General features: G+C 42.6%; 2 protein-coding genes across 5 annotated transcripts in view; both read left to right on the forward strand.

Annotated features, from left to right (window-relative positions):
* Positions 1 to 2,165, forward strand: part of LOC121295340 (X-linked interleukin-1 receptor accessory protein-like 2) — a 158,472-nt gene extending 156,307 nt beyond the window's left edge. The window contains exon 11 of the mRNA XM_041219837.1: positions 1,054 to 2,165. Within this exon, the coding sequence (XP_041075771.1) occupies positions 1,054 to 1,748 (695 nt within the window). The 3' untranslated portion in view covers positions 1,749 to 2,165. The remainder of the gene's footprint in view (positions 1 to 1,053) is intronic.
* Positions 2,166 to 6,884: 4,719 nt separating this feature from the next.
* The window catches only part of LOC121295492 (mitogen-activated protein kinase kinase kinase kinase 4-like), a 43,046-nt gene continuing 25,216 nt past the window's right edge, over positions 6,885 to 24,714 (forward strand). For 2 of the 4 annotated variants that reach the window (XM_041220171.1, XM_041220172.1), the window contains exons 1-10: positions 6,886 to 6,937; positions 7,367 to 7,584; positions 8,162 to 8,227; positions 18,016 to 18,072; positions 20,946 to 21,071; positions 22,140 to 22,250; positions 22,350 to 22,440; positions 22,842 to 22,972; positions 23,201 to 23,255; positions 24,371 to 24,449. In XM_041220171.1, coding sequence (XP_041076105.1) covers positions 7,528 to 7,584; positions 8,162 to 8,227; positions 18,016 to 18,072; positions 20,946 to 21,071; positions 22,140 to 22,250; positions 22,350 to 22,440; positions 22,842 to 22,972; positions 23,201 to 23,255; positions 24,371 to 24,449 — 773 coding nt within the window. In that variant the 5' untranslated portion in view covers positions 6,886 to 6,937; positions 7,367 to 7,527. Of the gene's footprint in view, positions 6,938 to 7,366; positions 7,585 to 8,161; positions 8,228 to 18,015; positions 18,073 to 20,945; positions 21,072 to 22,139; positions 22,251 to 22,349; positions 22,441 to 22,841; positions 22,973 to 23,200; positions 23,256 to 24,370; positions 24,450 to 24,714 lie in introns of all 4 variants that reach the window. The other 2 variants (XM_041220174.1, XM_041220175.1) reach the window with 2 other exon arrangements.

Here is a 24,714-nt window from a genome sequence, read left to right on the forward strand (position 1 = left end):
TTGCAATACCAGCTAATCCACTGTAATGCATAGGAATTAAACCCATTGCAATACCAGCTAATCCACTGTAATGCATAGGAATTAAACCCATTGCAATACCAGCTAATCCACTGTAATGCATAGGAATTAAACCCATTGCAATACCAGCTAATCCACTGTAATGCATAGGAATTAAACCCATTGCAATACCAGCTAATCCACTGTAATGCATAGGAATTAAACCCATTGCAATACCAGCTAATCCACTGTAATGCATAGGAATTAAACCCATTGCAATACCAGCTAATCCACTGTAATGCATAGGAATTAAACCCATTGCAATACCAGCTAATCCACTGTAATGCATAGGAATTAAACCCATTGCAATACCAGCTAATCCACTGTAATGCATAGGAATTAAACCCATTGCAATACCAGCTAATCCATTATAATTCATAGGAATTAAACCCATTGCAATACCAGCTAATCCACTGTAATGCATAGGAATCAAACCCTTTACAATAACAGCTAATCCACTGTAATGCATAGGAATTAAACCCATTGCAATACCAGCTAATCCACTGTAATGCATAGGAATTAAACCCATTGCAATACCAGCTAATCCACTGTAATGCATAGGAATTAAACCCATTGCAATACCAGCTAATCCACTGTAATGCATAGGACTTTGAAGCATGACAGTGTATCCAGATTATCAGATAGTAGGTGTTGAATTGGAAGAGGGATCAATATGAAGTATTATAACCCAATAAACCCTGGATGATGAAGGTTAGCTGTTGCCTCCTGACTAGGGTTACCAGATGACTCCACTAGGACAGTTTGGGAGAGTTTAACTGACATTTATCATCTGGCATTTAACTGACACCAAATGCATTCTGATATGTTTTACCTGTCTCAGGTACCTTTCACAGCAGGACTACTTTACCTGAATGCATTGAGAAGCCTGATCTGTCCCAAACGGGCCTAGTATACAGGAGTCAGATGGTAACCCTACTCCAGACTGACTGGCTGACAGCGTTGATCCATGTTGTGTTTTGTGCTTTCTTCCCGTAGTCTACATTGAAGACCTGGCCAGGTGTGTGGAGCAGAGCAGGAGGCTGATCATTGTGCTGACCCCGGAGTTCGTCGCCAAGAGGGGCTGGAGCATCTTCCAGCTGGAGAGCAGGCTCCACAGCATGCTGGTGACAGGGGAGATCAAGGTCATCATGATCGAATGCACGGACCTCAAGGGGGTTATGAACTATCAGGAGGTGGAGGCCTTAAAACACACCATTAAACTGCTCTCGGTGGTCAAGTGGACAGGACCCAAGTGCAACCAGCTCAAATCCAAATTCTGGAAGCAGATCCTGTACGAGATGCCTGCCAAGAAGAAGGAGACGCTGTCCCGGAGGCAGGTCCTGGACTCCGGAGAGCAGGGCCTGTTCGGAGACCTCCAGACTGTGTCCACCATCGCGATGACGACCACATCCGCCACGCTGGCCCCCTCCCACACAGAGATCCCTGACTTTCATCAAATGAATCACCCACAAATGAAACATTACTGCAGAGGCTACAAATACGAGCTACCTCCACCCCCCACGCAGTTTAACTCTGTGGGAAAAAATCACTTGTACCGTAGTATCCCAATGGCACTCCTGAACGGGCAGGCAGCACATAACAGCACTGTTCAAAGAAACAAGCCAGAAATTCATTTCAACACTATGTTTGCACCTCTGTCCTCCAGAGAACTTACAAGTGATATCTGGTAGAGTAAACTCCACAGAAAGGACCAGCCTGCTACCTGTTTAACCTGCATGATGACATCACACAGAAAAAAAACCAAACAAACCAACAAACTAACATTGATTTGATTTCAACGGCAGATATGAACACAAGGAAACTACCTTTCTGTATTCTTTAGGGAGTTTTTGATCAGAAAAAAATTAACTTTCCTACTTGAATTTCTTCTTCATGGAGATCAGACTCTCAACAAGTGTATAACCTGACCTCGTTTTTACAGTTCAAGGTGTTGTTATAATGGAAAGTTTTCATACAGGCCTTGAGACAGACAGACAGACTGTTTGACATATTGAACCTTACAGTGTTTTGCAATGGAGTGAGGTTTATTTTGATGTATTTTGGGGAGGGGGGTTTGTGCACCTACATTAAATGTTTTTAAGAATTGATATTTAAGCAAAACAACTTTTTTTTTTCTTCACCACACATTTCTGTAAAGATGGATCAGACAGGTTGTGGTGTCAGCTTTCCTGTCGCCCTACATTTACTGCAGTAATCCACAGCTGTTTCAGTTTGGATTGAAAGAAGAGCCAAGATTGAGAGACCTTCACCCCACTTCCAGAACCAACCAGACCTTAGTCTTCCACTTACTGATCAGTCACTGTACCTGAGCCCAAAGAAACAACAGTAAATGATCATATCTAAATCCATAGGAAAAGTAAAGTCTAACTATATAGAGGTTAAAATCACATGTCCTTGTTACTTATTCTTAATAAGATTTTTACATTACACATAGCGCCACCCGGTGGCTAAATGTTATTTCAAACTAGAATTGCAATAAATTCCAATTTTCCATAACATGGATTAAAAGTACTGCCACAGTGAAGTGAGGTGACTTGAGGTCCGCACAGAACTGAAACGACTGTTGGTGTGCTGCTAATCCATATCAGCTGTACCAACAGCAGTCCACAAGCACTGGTCACTTTAGCCATTTCATACCAGCTGTACCAACAGAAGTCCACAAGCACTGGTCACTTCAGCCATTTCATACCAGCTGTACCAACAGCAGTCCACAAGCACTGGCCTCTTCAGCCATTTCATACCAGCTGTACCAACAGAAGTCCACAAGCACTGGCCTCTTCAGCCATTTCATATCAGCTGTACCAACAGCAGTCCACAAGCACTGGTCACTTCAGCCATTTCATACCAGCTATATGAACAGCAGTCCACAAGCACTGGTCACCTCAGCCATTTCATACTAGCTGTACCAATAGAAGTCCACAAGCACTGGTCTCTTCAGCCATTTCATACCAGCTGTACCAACAGCAGTCCACAAGCACTGGTCACCTCAGCCATTTCATACTAGCTGTACCAATAGAAGTCCACAAGCACTGGTCACTTCAGCCATTTCATACCAGCTGTCCACAAGCACTGGTCACCTCAGCCATTTCATACAGCTGTACCAACAGCAGTCCACAAGCACTAGTCACTTCAGCCATTTCTCTTATCTAAGCAAAAGGAATTTCCCACCTATCCCACCCCCCCTAGAAAAGTGACTATCCTCTCCCAAACCAACTGTCAGTTCAAAACTACACTGTAGAAATGACATGGATTTACTAATATAATTAGCGGAATGTATTGCTATATAAAGTATATCAAAGAGCCCTGAATTCAATCATAATGATGGCGGTTCCAAAGCCATTCTAAAAGATTGTGGTGGTGCCGTCATAACCTTGGACTTCATGCAGGGCCAGGTCACATTTACTAAGCTTTTGTTCCAGGGGAATATTTAGAATTTAGAAATCTTAGAATATATTATATAGATATATATATATATATATATATATATATATATATATATATATATATATATATATATATATCTAAAAGAGGAAAAATAAATGTTTCCAAATAAGCAAGAAACAGTCCAGCAGTTGTAGGGTTATCTTGAAACCCTTTTTTCGGTTCTTTATAAACGCTGAGTCACTCTGAAACTAGAACACACAATACAGGGTGTGCACTGCGTGAGTATTATTTGATGTAAGTTTGTCATCTCAGTAAAGACAGGTTGTTTTGTAATCTTTCATGTATTGCTCAAAGATTGAACAGGATGGATGATTTACTCTGATAGTTACACACAGTGTGAATTCAAGCCTGACTGTTTCAGCATTCCGGGATGCTCTCTAGAACCAGATCATTAAGGGTTAGCAGCAGTTCCCTGTTCATTTAAAGCATCTTTTTAAAACTAAAACTCATTTCTGTGTATCTGTGTGGGGTTTGATAAAGGGATGTCAAATTGACTCAGTCCAAAGCACCAGCTAAGTGCTTTTAAAAGAAAGAAATAAAGAAAGAAAGATGTCATGGTAACACACTGTATAGTGTAATGTGAGCCTCAACAACTCACAGCTTTTTCTTTTGAAAAAATAAAGTTTTTGTACACTGAACAAGTTTGTTATTAAGATATTTATGAGATGTATAATTTGAAGTTGTGTTAAATGATTTAAATGGTAGCTTGTTTTTTTAATGCATCATTGGTGAATCTATATGACCATTTTTCGAGGTTCTATTACCAGACTGGTGCCGTACATTTTAAATTGAAAAAATATAATAAAAAGTCCAGGATGTAGCAAAGGGGAGATGATCCAGCAATATTATCTTGAGATCACCAAAAAACAAACCCACCAAGGACTGCAGCGATGAGGTTCACTCCAGCGGGTGCAGTGATAATCATTTCCTTGATGTGTACAATATCACTATGCACACTAAAGGAGCACAGAATGTACCATTAGCCATTTTATTATGGTACAGCATTACCTTGGAGAAGGTTCTTGGGAATATTTTGAATATAAATATTTTTGTATTGAAACTAAACAGGGTTTACCTTCAAAGCTAGATACTGTAATCCTTCAATTAAGGTGAAATCTTTTTCTCTTTTTGTTTTACACGCCCACCAACGATGTGTGTAAGAATGGTTAACCCTCAGAAAAGTGTTCCATAGTAAAAGCATAGCAGAGTGTAATAAAGCATGGTAAAGCTTAGGTAAGCATTGTAAAGACCATGTATGCCAGCCCTGGTAAACCATGGTAAATGTACAGTACAACCATGGGCAAAGTTTAGGAAAACTGCTAAGTTACAGAGCAAATTTAGTGGAGTCATTTTTTTAAAGGGCTAATGTGGTTGATTTCCTAAGAGCTGTGAATGTAAGTTTTGAAAAAGGATGTGAAACGTTGTTTTGGTGTAGTGTTAAACAGTTGAGTGTTCCCTGGGTACAGTGCATAGTGTTCCCTGGGTACAGTGCATAGTGTTCCCTGGGTACAGTGCATAGAGTTCCCTGGGTACAGTGCATAGTGTTCCCTGGGTACAGTGCATCCCTGGGTACAGTGCATAGTGTTCCCTGGGTACAGTGCATAGTGTTCCCTGGGTACAGTGCATAGAGTTCCCTGGGTACAGTGCATAGTGTTCCCTGGGTACAGTGCATAGAGTTCCCTGGGTACAGTGCATAGTGTTCCCTGGGTACAGTGCATAGAGTTCCCTGGGTACAGTGCATAGTGTACCATGGGTACAGTGCATAGTGTTCCCTGGGTACAGTGCATAGAGTTCCCTGGGTACGGTGCATAGCCATTATCCAGTGTGGCTCTGAAAAAGGGAAGTTCCAATCCAGGGTCTGTTATTCATTTCCAGCTCCTCCGATCTCACGTTGAGCTCTCCTCCCCGCTCGTGTCTTTCCTGGCTAAAACACTTGATTGATGGACTGCAGTATATATATATGAGATCCCTGAGAGCAATGGTAACTTTGCAGGTTTCTGTTTGTAAGCGTTATTTCACAATAATGTATTTACACTGGCAATGTTGTTTCAAATTGTAACGTAACCCAAGCCAATAAAATGTCTGCATGAAATATAACCGGCACTTTTCCTCATGTGGTCCCCTTTTGTCTGCTGTGCATGTTTCTATCCCCCAGCTGAGAATTAGGTAAATGATATTATTTGTAAACACTTGAAAAACAGGCAATTTAGTCTGTTTTTAAACCCAGCAAAGAACAGCGCAAGTATTTGTGTTTTCAATAGAACAGAATAATGCGTATCAAGTGAAATAACATATCTCATCAATCTCAGCAGATTAAATATACTCAGAACTCATGCTCACTCTCAGTTAGACAGCAGAGTTCCCACCAAAGCCAGGGAAGCCTTGACATCATCTAACGAATAGCAGAGCCACAAACAAGTAGAGGAAAGTGTGATCTGATACCAAGCTTAGTAAGCATTGTGAACCTGTAAAAGCAGAAGCGAGAGTGGGTTGTGATGTCATACTGTCAGCACGGGGTGTGTTAAGTAACTGAGTGACTCAACTCACCCAGATCACTGATGAAATCCGCTTTTAGCTCTGTTGGGTGCTTAGGAAAGGCAGAACTCAACATGCTGTGAAGGGGGTTCTTTCAGTGAGCTGCTCTGAGTGGCTCCAGTATTGATGTATAAACATGGGTTTCCTGCACTGCCACAGTGACCTGGAATCAGCAGGTGCCTCAGCAGTGAAGCCCCCGTGCCTGTTGCAAAATACTGACTCTCAGTAACGTTTGCTTGGTTTTTAGGAGAAGGCTTTTCAGAGTTGGAAAAGTATTGCAGTTAAGTTTGCTAATTATGGAGCTGCAAAAAAATGTGATGGCTATAATCCCCTCCCCTTTATAGTGTTTTTAATTACTGTACTTCTTTTTTATGGGATTCTTTCATAACACACAGTGACACCCAGTGGTCTTACTTTGTAACTGCGGCAGTTTCACTATATAGCTTTATTTTTATTTTTTTGTTTAGTGCATAACTGCCACCCGGTGGCAGGGTGTTGTAATGCCATTAGGGTTTTAAAGGGAAAGTCTAATTCAGAGACATGCTTTCCATGTCTCTACTTGGAGGCATGCAGTTGCCAGCACTAAGAAACAATTGCCTCGGATGGCAGGGGGTGGGGGTACATGAAAACTGTTCTGCAATTTGAGTCTCGAGCAATAAAGTATGCAAGGCAGCTGAGCAAAGCCATGCTTTATTTTCACTATAATAAGTAACTATAATTATAGCAAATTGCTCTGTTGTACGCTTCAACACAGATTGCAGTCCTGCAGTGCCAGGGCAATGCACGGTAAGCTCAGTTCATTGAAGACTCCTATCAGACTCAGCGCACAGGAAGTGTTGGTTGCTGGCTGTAGATGCAGGGCACAGTACTGTACAGTTAGGTCCGTTATAATAATTATTTCGTGATGCGTTCTATAACACACACACACACACACTGTGGAGCAAACCCTATTGAGATTTATTTAAGCAATAATATTGATAGTAGTTTATCTCTATACCGGTATTCATAGTCTCTGATTTGGTGTTCAGCACAGAATATAATATAACATCTACTTAGTCCCGACTCACTTTTCTCTGCACTAGAAATAACACAAAACATACAAGTCTTAAAATCGGTTCTACCAAGTGTGAAAAATACATCTGTGAGTATTCTCACGCTGATAAATTAAAAAAATAGCAAAGTCTATAATAAACGTTGATTACAGTAAATAATAATAATAAGGTTACGGTGCGTCAGATAATCGCAACTGCCCTTATGAAATGCTAGAAGTTGTTTTCTTAAGGAAGATTTTTTTGTTTTGTTTCCTCAGTGCGTTTTCCGGGTCTAACTGGATGCGAAGTTTCCTGTGTGTGTCGCTCAGACACGCAGCAGCGTTTGCCATGGACTGACACGAATCCAACCCGTCAACTCCGCTAAGCCTTCACTCTGGCCGAACTGTAGATGTTTACTTAAAAAACTTTGAAAATTAAAATGGCAAACAACCTCGCCGCTAAAAGCCTGGACCAAATAGACCTATCTTGTTTTAGGGTGAGTACAACTTTCATCTAGTTAATTTGTTACGAGGTTAGATCGCGTTTTGTAAAGCAGATGTGCATTTAAAACGCCACTGCTGGGTTTATGGGAATGCACAGTAGATTGAAATGCTGCAAAGCGCTGTTGCGTTGCATACTTATATCGTAGCATACTTTCCATGCCCTACGCTCATCAATATCTTTCAGTCGCCTATCGTGAATGTACTTAATATAGGAGATTATAAAAAGACCTATCATCATACCTGTTTTGTAATCTATTGAAGTAGTACTACAGCATGTTCCATTTTAGTTAAATCAATAAACTTTTTTGTGTGCATATTTGCGTTTGCAATACACTTGTCATCCCTCTGTTCATAAGCCTAGACTATGTTGGTTTATTTGTATCCAGATCTAACCAATTAGAGGAGGATTCTGGGCTGAGATGCACTGTATTGGACTTTTGCATTGCAGTGGTGCATTTCCATTGGGTTTCATGGATTTGTTTAACACTGTAAATCGCTGCCTTACTCCGTCCATGCTGCTGCTTCTTGTGTTTTGTTCTGCTGTTGAATTGCTGACTGTGTGTCCTTTAGGATCCCTCTGGAATATTTGAGCTGGTCGAAGTGGTTGGAAATGGAACATACGGTCAAGTCTATAAGGTTTGTCCATTGTATTTTTATCATGGGGGGGGGGCGGGGGGGGGTGTATTCCATCTACACAGGTCTGTGAATTGCACATGGGATTTCCTCACTGTAGTGAGTGTGCCTGCTTTGCATTGATAGCAGTGCAGCACAGTACAAAACGAGCGACTATGAAAGAAGAAAGCACTGAGAAGGAATGAGAACGCAGCTCTTCTCAGTACGTTTTCCGATGACCCTTTCTCTGAATAGCCCTCGGAACCGTTTCTCAGTAAACTATTAAACTGAGATCGTAAATCTCACACAATCAGATGGTTTCAGGCTACTTTCATTTAGCAAGAGGCTGAAAACAAGCTAAAAATACATGCTTTGAAAGGCGAATGGATTTGTGTTCCTCATGAAGTCTGTTACATCTTGCAAAACAGCAAAGCATCAACATAGGCCTTTTTCAGCTGTTATTATTTTAAATGTGTGACCCACATCGTCTAACCTGAGATAATATTCTTGTAAGTATGTGAAGAGAGACTACTGGGAAGCAGATTTGTGGTTGAAAACAAAACGCTGTTGAAAGAGCTCATATTTGCCACTTTTGGGTGGGGTTGCTTATCGGCACTGAATTTAGCATCAGCCTGTCTTTCCGCAATGTAAGCATGAGCACTACACTGAAGTTTAACAGAGAGAGAGACACTTTGCAGTTTAACAGAGAGACTGATACACTGCAGTTTAACAGAGAGACTGACACTCTGCAGTTTAACAGAGAGACTGACACTCTGCAGTTTAACAGAGAGACTGACACACTGCAGTTTAACAGAGAGACTGACACACTGCAGTTTAACAGAGAGACTGACACACTGCAGTTTAACAGAGAGACTGACACACTGCAGTTTAACAGAGAGACTGACACACTGCAGTTTAACAGAGAGACTGACACACTGCAGTTTAACAGAGAGACTGACACACTGCAGTTTAACAGAGAGACTGACACACTGCAGTTTAACAGAGAGACTGACACACTGCAGTTTAACAGAGAGACTGACACACTGCAGTTTAACAGAGAGACTGACACACTGCAGTTTAACAGAGAGACTGACACACTGCAGTTTAACAGAGAGACTGACACACTGCAGTTTAACAGAGAGACTGACACACTGCAGTTTAACAGAGAGACTGACACACTGCAGTTTAACAGAGAGACTGACACACTGCAGTTTAACAGAGAGACTGACACACTGCAGTTTAACAGAGAGACTGACACACTGCAGTTTAACAGAGAGACTGACACACTGCAGTTTAACAGAGAGACTGACACACTGCAGTTTAACAGAGAGACTGACACACTGCAGTTTAACAGAGAGACTGACACACTGCAGTTTAACAGAGAGACTGACACACTGCAGTTTAACAGAGAGACTGACACACTGCAGTTTAACAGAGAGACTGACACACTGCAGTTTAACAGAGAGACTGACACACTGCAGTTTAACAGAGAGACTGACACACTGCAGTTTAACAGAGAGACTGACACACTGCAGTTTAACAGAGAGACTGACACACTGCAGTTTAACAGAGAGACTGACACACTGCAGTTTAACAGAGAGACTGACACACTGCTGTTTAACAGAGAGACTGACACACTGCTGACACACTGCAGTTTAACAGAGAGACTGACACACTGAGTTTAACAGAGAGACTGACACACTGCGGTTTAACAGAGAGACTGACACACTGCAGTTTAACAGAGAGACTGACACACTGCAGTTTAACAGAGAGACTGACACACTGCAGTTTAACAGAGAGACTGACACACTGCGGTTTAACAGAGAGAGAGACACACTGCAGTTTAACAGAGAGACTGACACACTGCAGTTTAACAGAGAGACTGACACACTGCGGTTTAACAGAGAGAGAGACACACTGCAGTTTAACAGAGAGACTGACACACTGCAGTTTAACAGAGAGACTGACACACTGCGGTTTAACAGAGAGAGAGACACACTGTGGTTTAACAGAGAGACTGACACACTGCAGAGGTTAATGACGGCTAATAAACAAGGTTTCAAACTCAACCCCACTGAAACGCTACTGTAACAGTATCTTAATATAGCGCAATCAAAACAGATTCATATTGTCACATTCGCCTTATCAACGGTATTGCTTTATTTAGGTAGTCTGAATAATATATTGAATCAGTCGATCTGTAATACAAGTAAGATGGAGCTTTCAAGAGTGACAGCTTCGTCATTATAGTATTAATAATGCTGTACAGCAGCTTTGCACTGCCAACCATTCTGCAAGGTTATGTGTCCCTTGAATTGTAGGTGTAGCCTGATGTGTGGAAATGGCAGCTGAATGCACTGCTTCAGGTGCTCTTTGTTTTAAACACCTCCTCTTCAATTGAATCAACTTCAAACTGGGTGTTTGTGCATTTAACAGAGCAAAATTATATATGAATTGAATTCAAATGAATCCACAGCTAAGAAGTTATTGACAGCTGACCCTTAAAGACTCCTGTCTGGCAGTAGGTGCAGTGAGGCAGTGTAACAAGGTGAATCATACTTTCGTTTCAACACAAACAGCACAGACAGAATCCCCCTATTGGAAGTATTCACAGCGCTCACGTTTTGTCATACAGTATTAAACAGTATTAAAAGCAGTAAAAAAAAAAATCCTTCCTATGATTCACAAAAAGACTTTGAAACAGTGCCTTGTGTGTGCACACCATCAAAAAACAGATGCAAAAAAAGCTACTGCAGATGAAACCTATTGTATTCTGTCTTTTAAAAGCAGGCATATTTCTTTATAACAGGAAGCTGCAGTGTGCACTGTTTCAATTCCTCACACTTTGGTCTACTAAAGACCATTGGCTACCATCCATTTTGGCTCCAAGCCTGAAGTTTGCAGACTGACAGAAGTTCCCTTTCCTGAATTTGTTCGGGATTTTTTTTATGACAAATGAAAATACCAGAAAAATAAAGGCATGTGCTTTGAGAAGTGTGTGATGAAGCAATGATGAGGAGGACTCCTTTCCTCCTGCTGTTAGCTTCCCCCATGGAACTCCACTGCTACATCTTGAGAGAGGACAGGACTGTTACAGGCGTCCTGTGAAAAGAACACTCCAGCGCAACAAAGAGCACAGAGGGACTCCAGTGCGAGCGGGACAACATGGGGTCTTTAACTTCCGAGGGGTTTCAGCAATGATAAGGGGCTAGTGAGTCAGGGACTGCTGGAGAGTTGAGTTCTAAACAAGATGCTGCAGCACAAGGTTTCTAGAAATACAAACCTGTAGAGCAGGTCTGTGTGTCTTAATGCTCTCCCTGCAAGTAGCAAACAAATCGCTGCACACTGCATTTTGAAGTTGAAACTTGTTTTTAATCATCCGCTCATCCAATCCCCTGGTAATTTAATTATACAACTACTAAGAAATGCTTTTTTTATTCCCATGCGGAGTCCCTCTGCTGATGCCAGCTGCTCCTTGGCTGTATTGAGAGCAGAGCAACATCAAAGTCACAGACCCTCTCAGTGGGAATATAGAAATAAAAAAATGTTTTTCCTCTGTTGCAAAACCATGTTGCTTTGGGCGGAGTCCCAGTCCTAACTGGAACTTGTTGCTTAATAAACTTCATTTTCTCATCAACAAAAGAAGAGAGAAAAAAGGCACATTTCATGTATTGCTTCATTTGTTGCTGGCTTTCCCATCCAAATCCTTTTGCTGCTGTGAAGCAATGATATGAGTAGCCAAGGGTTAATCATGGGCTTAACCCTTGGCTACTCATATCACTGCCATTCATGCTACTTGCACTCCGCCAGTAGAGATTTAAAGTGTGTTGCGCAAATGTGTGAAAAAGAAGGGTAAAAGACAAACGCTTACTAAGAGATCTGGGAACAGCCAGCTCCATCACAAGATATGTTGGCATTTAATTGACTGTCTCTGTAGCAAGGAGTCCAGGAGATTACAGGTAATGAATAAGAACCAGAGCCCTCAATACAAGAGCTGATTCCTGAGGTATCTGTTGCAAGACAAGACACATTGTATTTAAACAGCATCAGTGCAGTAATACACAGCTGAAATGTTAAGATGTTGAGAAACCAGCTCATTGTGAAAAGAGCTTGGATGTCATTCCAACCTGATGTGATTAAGCAATGGTGCCCTGATTAGAGAAAATGACCATCAAATAGTTGGCAAGGAAAGACAAGGTCAACTACCAAGATAATGCTCTCCAATCACGGTTTTACTGTGAAAAGATACTGGCAAACAGTGCCTTTATTGCTTTGGAGTGTTATTAAACAATCGCTTTACAAAAGTTATTTTGGTTTTCACCAAGGCGTGAAAGGACTGCAGGATTTAAACCAGCGATTGAGAAAAGATGGTTGTTTTTTAAATTGTTGATGTTTAATTCGATTTTTAAAGGCTGTTTAAACTCCCCCAGTTAAAGTGTCTGAACTGACGCTTAGCGATTGCTGCCTGTCAGGTGCTGCTGAACAGACCTTTTACTGGTTTGACGTGACAAACTGAAATCTTACTTTGGTGGTTTACTTGTTTGATTTCTGTAGCCATTTCTTATGGTTTGACCGCCTCATTGATTTCTTGTTCCTCATTTCATAGTTTCAGGGACGGAAATAAGAGCCTGATTAATCTGAGGACTTACTGGTTTGTGGTTTAAGTGCAAACGGGTGTAGCCATTTGTCTTTTGCATGCAATGCATGAAGAACTGTGACTAGAGGACATTGCAATTGGGACTCCAGCAGGACTGGGTGCTGTGTCTCTAAAAAGTGTCCTTTCATGACGTTTTTTTAGAAAGAAAAAGAAGAAAAGAATAGAAAGGGTCTGAAGTGTTAACTCAGGAGTCAGGATGGAGGTTTGCTGCAACATTCGTGAAATCAGGAAACGCAAGCCGCTATTGCTTGGCAGAAAATGAGTGGATTGTTAGTAAGAGGCATGTGATAAGCATATAGTTGCCTGGAGCTGTCCCTCCCAGCCAGTTCCATTGCTCTGTTCTAGCAGAATGCTGGAGTGTCTCTGGATTCCCTGAAAGGAGTCAGGGTGCGTTAAGTAAGTGACTGTCTCAGAGCTAGAATTCTTCAGTCTTTTGTAGAATGAGCCTGTTTGTTCGGCTCTGCTTATGACCAGGCTCTAAAGGTTGTGCTTATCTTCAGACAGTCCCTGATGATTTACAGGGTATGCAGGTCTAATTTTACTGAACAGGGCTGTGTGAAGTGTTTCAGGGTTTGCAGCTGAACCATGGACAGTATCCCAGCACCCCCCTTCTGCTCCAGTAACCAAATGAGTTTATCCAATGGCCGTTTTCAGAAACAACACTCAAGTGTAACAGAATAATTCAAGAAATCTTTCTGGGTACTTCACTAAACAGGCCTGAAATTTTTGACATAAACACAGATTACATCAAGCATGTGTTTTCATTTTGTTTTCTGGTACTATATCGGTTTAAATCCAACCCTGTTTTACCTGTAGTGAGATGAAACTGACCCCACCCCTTCCTCTCATTAACCAACCAGCTGCTTACCCTAATGACTGGCGTGCTGTGCAGCCAGTGACATGCTGTGACCCTGAAGACTGCTGAGTTGAATGGTCTAGGAAATGAAACAGATATAACTGCCTGAAAATAAGCTTTTTGTAAATACAAGATATCAGTTTTATTTTGTAATGAATAACCTGTGTCTCCTTCAAAGCTGTACATGTGGCACAGTACATATCGATTGGAAGTACACGGTAGGTAAGATGTATGCAAGTAGTTCAACCAGCTGTGTAACCACTTGTGTGTGCTTTCTTCATACAAACTTGTGAGCACTATTAACTGAATGTGTTGTTGGTGAGTACAGATGTGAAGGTTTTCCTTGCAGTGGTATCTCTTGTGTTGTTGTATGTGATACCACAGGGTTATATACTAGCCTTGGGCAAAATGCAACATTGATTTCCTTCTAAAATACCTGAATTGTCGTAATGTTCCAAGCCTTTTCTTTCCAGTCGTCGTTGATCAGAGCTCAGCAGCTGATTGTACTGCGTGAACGATGTGTCAGGAATTGTGCAGGTTAGCAAACGGCCTCCGAAAGGAAATGGACTCTTGAACACACTTCCTGGCGCTGTGCTCATAGTCCAGTATGCCACATGCCCCTCTGCGTTGACATTCTGAGAAATAAGTCATTGTGCTCCCACAGTCTTCCAGGGCGGGCTGCTGAAATGTATGCTTTCCAAGAGGAAGGCGACGTTCTCCCAGGCACAGCTACTGGGGACTGGAAGGAAGTGCTAACCTTTGAACCTGCTGAGTAGGGAGTGGAGGGGGCGGAGGCAGGGGGGGAAGCCGTTGCCAAGGATATTTCGGTCCGTCAGGGATTTCCTTGTTTTCCTCCCTCTATTTCAGGGAATTTCTTGTCTTTTCTTTTTTTTATTTGCCGGCAGGTCTGTGGAGCAGTGAAATCTCAGTAACAGCGATGGGGGGTCAGCACTGGAGGATCGAAACACTGCTGACTCTAAATGAGTCCCACAGGAGTTTACCCCTCAGATGAGTTCTGTGAAAGAGCAGCTTCAGAAACTTTAGAGAGATGCACTGTCATTCAGATCATTAAAGCAGGCAATGATACGCTATAGCCCACCAAGATCATAGCAAGCAACAGAACTTCATTCTTAAGACCTTTATAAATCTACTTGTTAATTCAGCTTTACTCCTAGATCAGAAATACTGCAGTGCTATCTGAAAACAGTACAGTAGCCAACAATATACTGTAATATACACTAGTACATTATAATGTACTGCAATATACTATAGTAAATGATGGTGTTTTTGTACAGCAGTGTAGTGTTTTGGAATTGTACTCTACAACCAGAGATGGAATTGTGTGTTGTTTTTTGAATATCTGGCACAGCTGTGAAACTGAAAGAGCTGAAGGGTGTGGTGTGGGTTTGATTGTTTACGCTGTCAGATAAACCCACTGTGTTTGTATCGCTATTATTAATCAGCAGCACTCCTCAGATCGCAGGGCAGATCACAGGACTGCGTTTTGTTTTTAATCAATCACTTTTGATATCTTTTTATTGCGGCTGAGAAATGTGGTTTTCAGCTTGTTTTTGCGAATTGCACCCACAACGCAGCCTCAGTCTCGTTTCTGCCAGCATCACAAAGACTTTACACTGCGTTGTTATCGTGAGCTGCATTGCAAAAGGTTAACCAACGCTGATAGTGAACATACACACAGATATGCTAAAACACGCACTCCCGCACTCACACACACTCACACTCACACGCTCACACTCACACTCACACACTCAGACTCACACTCACACACTCAGACTCACACACTCACACACTCAGACTCACACACTCACACTCACACTCACACTCACACACTCACACTCACACTCACACGCTCACACTCACACAAACAGCTTCCAAGCCTTCCAGTTTTGGCATGCTTTTGTAACCCATGTGCGGTGTATCTCGACTCCTCCTCTGTTTGTGTGTTATCTGTCCTACAGTTTAACAATTAAAACAAACCAAGCTGCTGGAGAGAATGCTGCCTTGTAAAGTGCAAGCCCGTCTCCGAGACAGAGCTGTGATCCACTTTGCTGTAGTCTAAACTGTTTTCTTTTCTTTTCAGTAAGCTTTCCCACTTTGGCAATAGAAGGAAACGGGACTTCAAATGTTGATCTTTCTTTTTCTTTTTTTAACACAACAAGGTTTTTGCTGGCAACCAAACTCCAGCATTCATCAATGGTAAATTGTTTATGTTGCTCTTGTGTTGGCCAAAAACCCGTCAGACCGACCCTTTGATCTCATTGTTCCAAGACCCTTAGGTAGACTTAGCAGGACAGTGTTTGCGGCTTCTGTGACAAAAACTGGCGTGCTTGTTTATTTCAAACCACAACTGCTTTAATTTCCCACCAACTGAACTAAAATAACCTCTGGTCATTCTCCCCAAGTCCTGGGACCTACATGATCCATCTTTCTAGAAAAACTCAAGTGGAAAAGATTCAGCAGTGAGTACTTGAAACAGGGTGGTACATATAACCAGGACTGTACTCTGGTGAAGGTGTGGAGGAAGGCAGAGTGCTGAATACTGTAGGAGACTATGTTACTCCTGGTCAGACACTGGCGTGAGTCACTTCCTAACAGATGTCAAGTGAGATATTAAGGGAGGCTTAGACTTGCATGTGCTAGATTTTCCCTGCTGGTTAAAAATAAGTGTATGATTGTGAAACGTGCTGTATAAGTTTGGGTGGTGATTATCATTTCAGGCTGACAGTAAGTAATGTATGGCTGTAATTCAACCAGGCATTTCAGGTGTCTTGGATCTGTGGCCTGTGCAGCTACTCCATGGCCTGGCTCTCTACACTCCAGCTTGCTTGGTTTCCTTGGTTTTTACAGGGCTCCCTCTGTCTCCCCACTGTCTGCCTGCGGAGAGCGGCTACCCAGTTCTTAATGAAATCCTGTCCCTTGCGTTAAAGAAATGCATCACTTTCCTGTATCCCAGATCTGCTGCTGCTACTGTTGCTTCTGCTTATGGGTTCTATATAGCCAAGGATAGCAGATATGGTATATCAGTTTAAAAATCAATTTGATTATAAAAGTTCACAGGTAAATATATATTTTTAAAACACATCGGGTGTGGAAAGCTCACAATGGAATAAGTGCAAAAGAAAAGATATGATGAGAAAACAAGATAAAAAAAAAAAAAGATTTGCAGGTTTAGAACTTAGATGCTTCTTCCTGTGTTGGTCCGAGCTGCTTGTGGGTAGGAAGGTGTTAAAGTCAGCTGGAGGGATACACCCTGTACAGCGTGGTTTGATGCATAGAGTGCAGTTTTATTACGGTAGCTTTGATGTGATGTCATGTAAAGTTCTTGTATATTAAGGTATGCTGGGAAAGTGCAGTGTGTTATATTCTGTTACTTTGGGTTGTATGGTTGCTTGTTTGTGTTTCATTTCCTGTCATAAAAAAAATGTTGGTGCTGGAAGAGATGTTTGAAACCACTCTTCTTTACAGCCTGATGTTATGGAAGCATGCAAGCATGAAAATATCGTGCTTTTTATAATTGGAAATGTGTTATCTTCCAATGCGTTTCATGCGGTGGCTTTCAGGTCTTGTTGTGCTTTCGTTGAGGTTGCTTTCTGGTGCTTTATAAATGAGCTGCAGACTCACACCTGAAGCACTCAAGTATGCTGTTTGCTCATCAGTACATTCACTGCTGCACCGCCGGTAGGGGAAAGATTCAAAGGCTGTTTGGGGAATCCTGAGAATCTTCTCCACCCCGTCTCCATGGCATGGTGTGTGCAGTATTGTCTTGTTGCCAATGGAGTACTTTGTGCTGAGTCAGTCAGTCGGGCCGCAGTTCCTTCTGCCTTGCAGGCAGTTTAGGACCCCATGAGATTGGGCTTTCTGCACCTCAATGGTCTCATTTATCACAGACCCTGCACTAAAAACTTCAGCTGTAGAGCTGTTCATGTTGATTTCAGTTTGAGATCAAGGGAGAGCACACGCTCTCTATCTATCTAGCTCTATTCCTATTAGACACTGCGCTTCAAAGCCAGATTGCTCTGGAATGCAGGAGCTAAATTCACAAAGCAGTTCTTGGTAACTGTCTGTTAAATTCAATTCACTTCAAGAAATAAAATAAAAATGAATTAAGAAAATAACACATTTGCCTTTCAATCACGTAGACTTGCTGAGTGGGTTTCTACGAAATGTGATCATTTTATCTTGAACTGTTGTTTTTCCAAACAGCCTGTTAAGTGCTAGCGGTGCTTTGTGAAGCTGGCTTCAGGAGTGTGACGGTGTTGATTGTTCTTCTCTTGACAGGGGCGACATGTCAAGACCGGACAGCTGGCTGCCATCAAGGTCATGGACGTTACAGAGGTGAGCCTGTTCATTTCATACTGTCTGATTATTGTTGATTACTACAAAGGCACTGCCCATGCATGTAACTCTGGATTTGCATCTGCTTGTATTGGATCCCGTCCTCTTTTTTTCAGGATATCTAGAAGTTCAGCAATCTGTCAAATCTTTCAGTCAAAAGAGCACCCTGTACACAACATTCTCCTACAGTGTCAACAGACACAAGTGTGTGAAACAGATTTCATTCTCTGTTTCATTCTCTGAAGCTGATCTCTTCACAGCCCGCTTTAGCAGTCCTGTTCCTGGCCAGTGTGACCAGCCCGTCTCCCGGTTTTGAGTTACCCGTTCAATAGAAACCCATCGCAGGGTTAAGAAGTCTCAATCTGTACACATTGAAACAAAAAGGATGTTTTTTTAAATGGTGCTATTACAGCACTTTGGAGTAAAATGCTATGCTTTTCCCCTCGTGCATAAGAACAAAAATAACAATGCTGCAGTGAATCTGGCCAAGCCCATCCCTCCCTCTCTCTGCGCCTCTGTCCATGTACAGCAGCGCCTCTTCCCTTTTCCTGCCTATCTTGTATTCTATCTGCCCTGTGAGATAGCATTCAGAGGTTTCCTGCTCATGCTGTGCCCGGACACTTCCCCTCAGAGCCGGTCCAGACTCTCACTGGATGGGAAAGAGAAAGGGAATATTGCCTTGTTTACAAGCAGCCCCCACCGTCACAAAGGAATGTGTTCTTCATTATCTCCAGGGCTGTTCCAATTGAAAGATTAAGGGCTATTTGTGTGTGTGTCAGTGTGTGTGTGTGTGTGTGTGTGTGTGTCAGTGTGTGTGTGTGTGTGTGTGTGTGTGTGTGTGTGTGTGTGTGTGTGTGTGTGTGTGTGTGTGTGTGTGTGTGTGTGTGTGTGTGCGTGTATCTTGTTTGTAGCTCATGAACTGCTCTTCTGGAGTGACAGAGTGAAAGTGTATATCGAGTGATTACAGGCACAGCAAGCCTTCAAAAGTGTGTGTTTGAACTGCACTGGAAAGACTATGTGAAGACCATGTGCAATTGGGCTGCAATTACAGAACAAGTCTCACAATGTTCCAAATGTGCTTTTTAGATTCATCAGGAATAATAGAATAATTTTGCTTATGTAATTGTTTTATTTCCCATTTTTTTAAATTGATTTAGTTTACTCATTTACTTATAGGAAATCACATCCTTTACAAAACTACAAAACAGCTTCAGAGTAACTTTGATTGGTAACTTTTCATGGGCAGCGTTGACACATCCCCCCCGGTGATTATCAGTGCAATCGATTACATTGTTCTGTAGAATCTGTGTGAGATTTTACTGTAAATGTATTTAAGCAATTCTACAAAAAAGTAGTGAAAGCCGTATTATTGTCAGGAAGGCCTTTTGTCAACAAGTCTCCACAGTTGTGTGTTCGGTTTCCTGCTGGTGACAGGCAGCCACGCGCAGTGCCCTAAGTGAGATGTCTATTAGCGCTCTCCACCCACAGGGTCACACTCTCTGCGTGGGAGAAAGAGCTAGGCCAGGCACTGATGGATGCTGGAGGCGTTGAACACTTTTTGGTCAAAGTACAATACAAGAAGTTTGGTCTGGGCTGCACCACAAAAAAAAAAAAAAAAGATCTTGCTCAGTTTTACTTTGTCTTTTTTGAGAGAGAAAAAAGACGCAGGTCCTTATTCCAAAGCCTCAGTCGTAGCGTTTAACCACTTCATCTTTGGAAATCATTGTTCTCACTTAGAAAAAAAAGCCCCCAGATCTCAGCTTTTAACAACCCCTGTGGACTTGCTACTACTGTACAGCTGAAGTGAAGTCGATTGCCTTGTAATGCATGACGTTGAACTGCAATGGTTTCCATATTCACATCCCAAACTAGTAGAAAATACCTGCTGAGGTCAAATATTGGAGCACTAAGGAACTGCTCAAAATGTTGACTGATTCTGCCTGCCTGCCTGCCTGCCTGCCTGTCTGCCTGGCTGCCTGCCTGCCTGCCTGCCTGCCTGCCTGCCTGTCTGTCTGTCTGTCTGTCTGCCTGTCTGCCCAGCCTGTCTGCGTGCCTGCCTGCCTGTCTGTCTGTCTCTCTCCCAGCCTCCTATAGACTGCTTGGATTGCAATTGGGAAGACAGTATTTATTTATGTATTTATTTATTTATTGTTCATTATGAGGACTGTCTGTAAAGCTATGCCCTAGTTGCTGTGCTCATGGCAAGCTGTGCTGTGCTGTGCAGGACCCTGTATATGATCAGCTGTTAGATTTCAGTTGTTATAGCTGTGCATTTCTTGAAAATCCCCTCTGTTTCCACTGCATTCTCTGTGCTACATGTGCAGAGCATGTGTTCATAATCTCGGCACATAGTAAGCTAGTAAAGCAAGAAAGCAGGATGTGGTTTCGAGACAAGCAGGGGGAGAAGTCTCTGGTTACAGAGAGCAAGAGAGAGATTTGAAATCCTGAGACTGGAGCTGTGACTTTCACGGGTCTTATCCACACGGCCAAGGGTTTACTGCTTTGAGCAGACTGCTGCCATGGAAACGGCCTGTTAACACATCTTACCCCTCCTGTGGTGTCAGGGTCTGGCCGACCCCAACCTTCGAGAGGGTGTGCAGAGAACATTATATAATGCAAGAGGCTGCTGTCTTTTAATGTGCACGGGAAAGCGAAGCCAAACAAAATCCTGTACAGGGGTGACCTGCAGGGAACGGAGTGGGGCCGCCTTTCGGGTCAGAGACTACTCTGCAGTTCTTGAACCCACGCATTTCAGAATCAACACCATTCATTTAGTAGTTTTAGCATGCACATTTTATATTGCATAAGTGTCTCGGTTGTCTTTCTGCCTCCTGTTCACGCTCCTTGCCTAAGCATCACCCCTTCTTTCACAGGACGAGGAGGAGGAAATTAAACTAGAAATCAACATGCTAAAGAAGTACTCCCATCACAGAAACATCGCCACGTATTACGGTGCATTCATCAAGAAGAGTGCCATGGGTCAGGATGATCATCTCTGGGTAAGTGACGGCCAGGCCAGGGTTACAGAGTGATAAAGAGCCTTTCTGCTGCAGCTCTGCCCCTGGAGCCAGCTCCAGGCCCGGTCCCCTCAGCGTCTGAGAACAACTCCCTGAGCAGTCAAGAAACTTTTCAGATCAGGCAACACACTGTGTGCTAGCATGCTGTGCAACAGCCTTTCTGTTTCGTGTAAGTCTTGATCTAGAAAAATACTGGGGCAGGCTTACTGGGTTAAACCGTCTCCGGGACGGTTTAACCCAGTCGCTATGAGGCTCGGCTCATACATCATTCCGAATGTGTTAGTAAGCGCAAGTGCTTTAATTAGATCATTTGCATAACTTCAAAGGGTGAATTGTTACAGCGTTGTCAGATTTCTGATTGATCCTTTGATTTTAGATGTTTAGCCGTTTTGTAATTAAGAGATATATCACATTTAACTTCACAGCTAGATGACGATAATATTGTCCTCATAATTCAGAGAGCATGCAGCTCAGCAGAAAAGCTTTGCTGCTAATTGAGAACTCACAGATCTGTTCGGTGCAGACCTCTGTGAGAATGGCTCTCTGCAAACGCATGGACTAACCACACCTAATTTGCATCTGCAAATTAATTTCATTATCATTTTTTTAAACTTCTTGTGCATATTCATGTCCTAATTCTGTAGTGTTGGGAATTAATCTTAATTACAATTCCTGTCGATCTTTGATTTATTAAAAGCTGGTTGAAACCACCGCGACTGGGTTTTGTAACACTGTACAAACAAGTTAATTGATGTTCTAATCAGCTTATGTAAATGAGGTGCCTTATTACAGATATTGTACTCTCATTAACCTGTAAAACATTTTGATGGTAACTTTTGAAGCTTGCGTAGGTAGTTAACCTAATATAATTAAGAGGGGGCTTTATAATTGAAACATGCTAACTGGGCCCAATTTGCTAAAGCAAGCAGACTTAATTAACAACAGATTGGCGGAGCCGTTGAAGGAGGTCATCAATAAGTAATGAGAAGCAATGTACAGCAGTATAACTTGTTTACCTACTGTAATATTGCCGATGTTGGTTTTCGGCAGCTGGTAATGGAATACTGTGGCGCTGGCTCGGTCACGGATTTGGTTAAGAAAACGAAAGGGAACTGCCTGAAAGAGGACTGGATAGCCTATATCTGCCGTGAGGTCATGAAGGTGAGTGTAACTTCCCTGTCCTAGGGCTGACACCACAGCGTCTTCTGAATAACAGCTCAGCGTGAGATTGTTGTGTAACCAGTTTGAATCTCGGAACAGGGCTTGTCGCATCTCCATTCCCACCATGTGATCCATCGAGATATCAAGGGGCAGAACGTGCTGCTCACTGAGAACGCAGAGGTGAAACTGGGTGAGTCACTGGCACCAGCCAACCAGCTTCCACCTGGAGTGAAGCACGCTGCGTCTGGCTTTGCAATGCAGTACTGCTGTGTATTCACAAATGTCCAGCAAAGCTTTATTTGAATACACAAGTTCAATTACATGTTAACAGACATGAAATAGATGTAACCGTGCAAGGTATTGGTGCCACTGAAAGTAAAGCAAGTTCTCAGAAGAAAAACAGTTGCATTGTTAGCCATTGCCATTCCCCTGTGCTATCTAGAAACCACTTCCATGCTATAGTAATATAATCCAGACTCAATTTAGAGCATGCACATGTTACAGGACAGCTGCTTTATTGCCTGCAGCACTTATCGCAAGCCCCGTGGAAACCAGGCTGCTCACCGCTGCTGTCTCTGTTAACCTCCCCAGTTGACTTTGGTGTCAGCGCCCAGCTGGACCGCACCATAGGCCGGAGGAACACGTTCATCGGGACGCCCTATTGGATGGCCCCCGAGGTCATCGCCTGTGACGAGAATCCAGACTCCACTTACGATTACAGGGCAAGTAGGGCAGGGGCTGCAGGGTGGCAGCAGGGCTTTTTAAGTTGGAAATATTAATATATGAAAATTACAACAATAAACTGAGTGCTACTTCCAAGCCCAAAATCAAGTGCACGAGTTGTTTCTTTATTTGTCTATAGTGTCTTTATTGTGTGCATTTTTCCTTTCTGAATTCAGTGCACTAATGACAGTGTAACTGATCATTCTTCTCTGCTTTGTTTTGTTTAGAGTGATCTGTGGTCCTTGGGAATCACTGCCCTGGAAATGGCAGAAGGAGCCCCTCGTAAGTACTGATTGATGGACTCATTAAACCAGCATGTGAATCGGAGCTGCAGCCTCTCACTGCAAGCGTTACTGTTGAGAGAACACAGAATAATACAGTGCATTGCCTTCCAGCGTTAACCTTGTCTGAACCCCGCGCTGCACGCAGGTCTTCATCACTGGGTGTTGGACTTGTTGTATTTTGATTTCTTTATGGTTTTGACAAACCAAACGACTGCTACAGGCCCACCTTATTGCATTAAAGACAGATACATTGGGAAGAGGAGCATGATCACAGGTTTTGCAGTGTTCGCATTTGGATCAGCTGCTGTCAGGATCATTCAGATCCTTTTTGTTGTGTGTTCTGCTAACCGCGAGCAAGCCCTTTCTGTTTAAAAAGCGTTTGCTTGTGCAGCAAAGCGAATCTCCAGCTCCAGGTCTCTGTCTCCTGATGCATTGCTTCATGGGGTTCTTTACTATTATATTATCTGCAAAGTCTTTACAAGAAGAGTCTATCAAGGGAGGAAATGAAAAATTCATGACTGTTAAATATGCCAGGCCTAATGATGTTATGCAGCTCCCAAAGGAGATCCCCAAGCCGGAGTCATTCAGTTTCAATTTAAAACCCGGCTGCAATTTAACTGTGATATTACAAGAAAAAATGACTGATTTGGGATAGCCACTTGCTGGAGCCTGTTTTAATTATCTAGACAGTTAGTATAGGCCTTGCCCTAAAACAAGCCTCTTCTGCTCCAGCTTCCCTTCATTATATTTAGTGATGCTAAAGGGATACTATATGTCTGCATTGAATACCTGTGTTTAATTTGTGTTTAGTATGGTGCCTCATGTGTCCTGATATCTGTCCATCATTGTGTTGGGAGCGTTGTTTACCAGACTGACTAACTGATGGCAGAGGATAGGAAATATAGATACACTCCACTAGTGGTCACTCACTGTCAGTCTTGTTCTTAATATGGAATCTGAAGATCTCCACCATTAGGACGGGCTCCCTGTTAAGACTCATGGAAACAGCTTGATGTTACAGCATAGCTGGGTTATTATCTGGGAATGTGTTGGGTATGTACACAGTGTATACGAGTGTATTTAATCCCAGCATGTTCTGGTTTTCTCTTGCAGCTCTATGTGACATGCACCCCATGAGAGCCCTTTTCCTAATTCCAAGGAACCCGCCCCCTAAATTGAAATCAAGGAAATGGTACGGCAGTATATTCCATTAATAACGTACTTCTGTGCATCAGGCATACCAGAGGGAGACACTGGCTGCTGTTGATGACATGTGCGGCACACAGAGTCCTGTGTGATGAGGGATGCAGTTATCGTACAGCACCCCCAATCCAATAACACACTGTACTTGCATTAAGCTTTTACTCAGTGCTGGCAGTTTTGAATGTCTTCACTATATACTGGAATTTCAAACCAGGCACTATATTACAGACTGCTGGTACTGTTACTGTGGTCTG

This window comes from Polyodon spathula, chromosome 20, assembly GCF_017654505.1.
Source record: "Polyodon spathula isolate WHYD16114869_AA chromosome 20, ASM1765450v1, whole genome shotgun sequence".
Lineage (NCBI taxonomy): Eukaryota > Metazoa > Chordata > Actinopteri > Acipenseriformes > Polyodontidae > Polyodon > Polyodon spathula.